Below are 4,908 nucleotides of genomic sequence, written 5' to 3' on the forward strand. Positions count from 1 at the left end.
TGTTGTTGTTGTTGTTGGCGTTGATGGGATCTTTAATTCAAACTATGCTGGAGCTACTGCTACCGATGAATGAAGCACAGTAGATGTTGATTGATTGTGATGCGGTAAGTTGCGTCAAAACCTTCGTAACTGTCTTTGTTGAAATATATCTCTTACCTCCAAACAATCCTTTCTCTTCTTATTCTTGTAACTTGTTTAGTAATTTAGGCGTGGTACGACTGTATGCCGGACAATTTTGTCAGTTCCTTTGTCAGCTTACGTGATGCTGTTGGTAGAGGAAGGAGCAGCGAGTGCACAAGTGACACTCGTTTGTGTGAATCTGACTGTGTTTAGTGCTCTTCGTGTGACGGATCGAACCGTATGCATGTGTTGTTATCAGCAGAAGAAGGAGAAGAAGAAGTTTCTTGGCACGATTGCCTCCAAGGGATGGGCAGCTTCATGCCGAGTGCCATGTAGACGGCATACGAATCGCCTTAGCGTGTTCGCTTCCCCTACTATCTTGATGTAGTAGTCTCTGTGTCACCTTAGCCCTCACTCCCTCTCTTCAGTGAGAGGTCATTGGTCTTGACTTTGTTACTACTACTGATATTATTTGTTTTGGGGAGCGGCTGAGAGTTGATTGATGAGCTGCGGTGAGAGAGATTGGTTCGGTTCTAATCCCGTTCACATTTTCATATGCTGGCAAGCATTAGGATTTGTTTCTTTATTTATTTATTTAAACACTTTTGGCCAGTACGATTGTTTGATTACTTGGATAGTAAGGGTTTAGGTGGACATACGGGCAGGTAGGCAGGCATGCAGTGGTTGAGAAATGTGCTTTGTTATGGCTTTTTTATTTACCTACAGGCCTGGCTGTTTATCTCTCCGTCTACCGACCCACCCACCCGTCCGTCTCTCGGTCAATTTGTCTAACACACGACCTCCCTAGCCCTTCTCCGCGTCTATGTTTCACTCACACTGCGGCGTGAGCTGTGACCCTGAAATATATGCGCCGTCCTTCCTCAATCTTCTCCGGGCTGCCCCATGAGCCACAACCACTGCCCTTATCCGCATCCTACACAGACACTGTGAGTCAGTTGTACATAGGTTGATGACATTTAAGCACTCTGGTTCTCTTTTTCCAAGTCGGCCTCTCTGTTGTTATTGGGTTATTGGGGATGGGAAGGCGGGCTAATGCAGCAGTCTCGTGTCAACTTATTGGCAGTCTTCGTCAATAAGTGACACTCATATCGCATTCTTCGCCCTGAGCCTCAGTACTGCGGTACTTAGCAACGCGTCCGACGATGGTGCGGCCTTTGTAGCGCTACCTCATCTAGGCGATCGCAGGCGCGTCCCCCTAAAGTAGGGGCGGCTTCGCTTCCCCCTGCCACCAATGCAGGGCTACGAGGTTACTCTGTAGACGAAAGAAGACATTATGCTCGGGCGGCACACGTATTGATGTATACATGGATGGATGGGTGGGTGTAGAAGCACAGAGGGAGGAATGGCAAAGCAGCACTGTGTTATGCCAAAGTCGCTTACAACATCAACTTCCTGCAAGTCATTGGAAAAATATGTCAATGGCCATGTCCACTCAGCAAAGTTTCTCACCGGCGAAGACCCAAGGCGGCCGCCTCTCTTCTGAAACTGAGTTATACAGACACCACGTCACAGTTGGGTGCACTGACTGGCTTCATTTGCACTCCTTTCAGCACCATCCGCAAATGGACAGGGCGCCTCTGACAGAGCCCCTGTCTGCATCACGCCACAGCTCCAACTGTGTAAACCTTCGCAGCTTGAACACCCCATGTCTGCATAACAAAAGTACGCAGCATAAATAGATAATCTGTTTTTTTTTCTCATCAAAAGAGGAAAGAGTAACGGTTAGATTTCAGTGATGGTGGGAGGTGGAGAGAGGAGGAGAGACTGGGGAAGAAGTAGGTTTAGATACACAAACGTGCGCAAACACGCAACACAGATGCCAATACAGAATGGTTGGAGAGAAGGGAGACAGTGGGATGCAGCGAGGAAGTACTTTGTACACGAAATCACCCACTCTCTCTCCTCACAACGGGTGGCGGAAATGTGGTGGAGAGAAGGGGAAACCCAGAGGCATCCTCATTCCCCCATTCTGGTAGTGCGGTGGAGGCAACGGCTGCGGCGGAGGCTGCATAGACAGCAATAAAGCGACTTCCATGACCATATAGAACAGTGTCTACGCAGTGCCGCATAAGAAAGAGGTCAACGGCACAATGGGGTTAATTATATGTACTTGGTGATGATGGTCTTCAGCAGTCGTTCATTGTAGCATGCATTCATTAGCACAACTGAAATGCCACATTACTAAACTGCGAAAATGGGCAATAAAGGCATTTCAGTCAGATCACTTCTAAGCGCAAACGGTTGATGCATTGCAAAAGACTGAGTTTACAATGAAAAATATCCACAATATTGCATTGCAGAAGCGTATAAAGAGGGTCGGCACCTACCCGAGGAGAGTAGGGGATGGGATCCAATGGATGATTTGTGCACGGATGAAGGGGCAAAGAACTGCAGTGAGCGGAGATATGGCGGTGGTAGTGGAGGCGCCGGTGGTGGCTGCGGCACCACGGGGGCTGAAGACGGTATAGGCGGCAGTGGATGGAAGCGTGCGAAGGAGAGCGCAGGTAGAGGCAGCGGCGACAGCGCAGCGGGGCGGACCAAGTTGCCACCCGCCCGGATTATCTCCACCGCACGACGATACGACATTCCCGCCGTCATGAAACCATTGATCTGCAGCAACTCGTCACCTATTTAGGATACCGATGAATAAGTTGCCTACTTCACCGTCGTATACAGTCCGAATCACCTATTGCAGGGCAAATTCGCCATTATTTGTCCCACGGGAAGAAAGATCGGTTCAACAGTAATGAGGGGGAAATCAGTGCACTCTGGCAAAAACGTGTGCCACTCTCGTATTATGCTTTCTCCCGTCTTCAGGGAAGTCTCAATCCTCTGTATTGCTCACCTACACTTATTTCAATTTCTAAATGCGAAACCTCAATATGATGGAAGAAAGGCATTCACCGCGAATGGGAGAATCGGTAACAGCCTCCAACAGAGGGACTCAAAATGACGTCAATCTTCGACAACTACTTCAATTCCGTCTTCTAAAAGAATGATACTGATAACCTTAGCGGCACTAGCGGTAGCCGTCAACCATCTGGAAGAGCTCGTTACGGGGCTGTCTACGGTACCCACGTAAAGGTGTCAATCAAGTAAACACGGCATGCCTCCACCTCTCCACTAGCTGAACAGGACGTGGACAGGTATATGGCTGGGCAACACTGAAGTGAGAACCACGTGGTAAGGAGGAACAGACGCGAAACTTTATCTCCACACAAGTAATCTATAATTCCCCTTCCTCCAATACTGTTCCCAAACAGGGCAAAACATCAGATGCAGTGGATTTGTCAAAAGGGATCACTGACGTTGTGGTCAAATATCTTCTCAGTTACAAGCCATTTCCATAATTGGCACGGTTGGTTCTTGGGTGCCTTTCTTACAACACCGACTACGTTGTGATGGCCGATACAGGAGGTTGACCGAGGGGAGCACCGACGACGACGCTCAAAGGGAGAGAGTGGGCTATGTAATATTACGATCCTTTGATCACTTCTTCTTTTTGGCCTCCTGGCCACGCCAGTAGCCTTCCAGTCCTTATATGCGTCAGTAATACATCTTCGGAAAATAGTCGAGACGTTGAAATACAATTCCCATTACATCAGTTTTGAATTTGGTCAACAATTACTCGGCATTAACCTTACCAAGTCCACGGCAACATTGCGACCATCTAGTCTTCTTCGAACCGACCTCACTTCCAGTGATTGCTGTAGGGAATCCGTACCCTTGGCGGAGTGCATGAAGTGTCGCGACATCTATTCTGCAGATGCGTCCTGAGCTCATGAAACGAGGATTGAGGAGTTAGCTGTGAGTAAGTAACAGTGAAGAGTAAGGAACTAGGAGTAGGAATGGCAGTGAATCATTCACGTTAATATCTGAGGCACAAGTGACACGTTTGTCGAAAATAGAAGGTTTCATTCACATATGCAAGTTTGTAGCTAGCTAGAAATATGTCGGCGGAGGTAGTAGATAGGGAAAATGGGAGGTTAATGAGGAAAAGCTTTATCAAGCATGATTGGAAGCGGGGTTAGGGATGGAGAGCCAAGGAGACGTAGAGAGGAAAAGTGTAGTTGTGGACGACTGGAAAGGCGAAGAGCGAGGGGAGATATGTGGACCAAATTTATCTGACCAAGAAGAACGGAAACGAAGTGTCACCGAAGCACAATGTACCTAAAGATGTCATGGATGCGTAGCTGCGTGCACTAATGAATAAACGTTCCCACCTAATCAGTTTACTTGTTTGAAAAGAACGAAGACTGTGATGGAGGTGGTGAACGCCTAAATTACTCAATTTACCAAACTCAGTGAAAAGATCTCCTACGTATTTTCCACACTTTCCGTAATTTACACACATTTGTGTTGAGCTTGTTAGTCTTTTCTGCCTGATTGTGCTCAAAAGAATGAGGAGAATACAACAGAGGAAATATCATCTTTCTTGGATGACTGCAAACAACAAAAAAATGTTTCTGTCGCAAAACATTTAATTTACCCATTTTCCAAATTTTCATCTTTTTAGTCTTCAAACCCAACAATTTTCCAGGTTTTACTTAATTTCAGATCTTTGAGAGTTGTGGGGACTTCAGCTCCTATGCAGCCCCTCCTTATTGGCTTATATTAAGCTGAGCTACGCTGAGATTGAGCAGATAACCACTCTAAGGTCATGGCCAATTAGCACTATATATAAGCACAAGTGAAAGAACTTGGCGTCCGAGGTATTTCTGGCCGGTTAATCGGACACCGGATACCAGGACTGCACACGCCCGTCGT

General features: G+C 47.1%; 2 protein-coding genes across 2 annotated transcripts; one reads left to right on the forward strand and one right to left on the reverse strand. All coding sequences in view use genetic code 11, as the record gives it.

Moving 5' to 3' along the window:
• Nucleotides 1-262: 262 nt before the first annotated feature.
• EGR_10845 (hypothetical protein) lies at nucleotides 263-968 on the forward strand (the record flags this gene model as incomplete). Its single annotated transcript, XM_024500094.1, has 2 exons — nucleotides 263-452; nucleotides 847-968. 2 exons carry the CDS (start codon nucleotides 263-265, stop codon nucleotides 966-968), a joined length of 312 nt encoding a protein of 103 aa, XP_024345490.1.
• An 895-nt stretch (nucleotides 969-1,863) lies between these two features.
• Nucleotides 1,864-3,896, reverse strand: EGR_10846 (hypothetical protein; the record flags this gene model as incomplete). Its single annotated transcript, XM_024500095.1, has 5 exons — nucleotides 1,864-1,905; nucleotides 2,049-2,146; nucleotides 2,469-2,768; nucleotides 3,446-3,587; nucleotides 3,786-3,896. 5 exons carry the CDS (start codon nucleotides 3,894-3,896, stop codon nucleotides 1,864-1,866), a joined length of 693 nt encoding a protein of 230 aa, XP_024345491.1.
• Nucleotides 3,897-4,908: the final 1,012 nt, after the last annotated feature.

Source organism: Echinococcus granulosus, assembly GCF_000524195.1.
Source record: "Echinococcus granulosus chromosome Unknown EG_S00282, whole genome shotgun sequence".
In the NCBI taxonomy this organism is placed as follows: Eukaryota; Metazoa; Platyhelminthes; class Cestoda; order Cyclophyllidea; family Taeniidae; genus Echinococcus; species Echinococcus granulosus.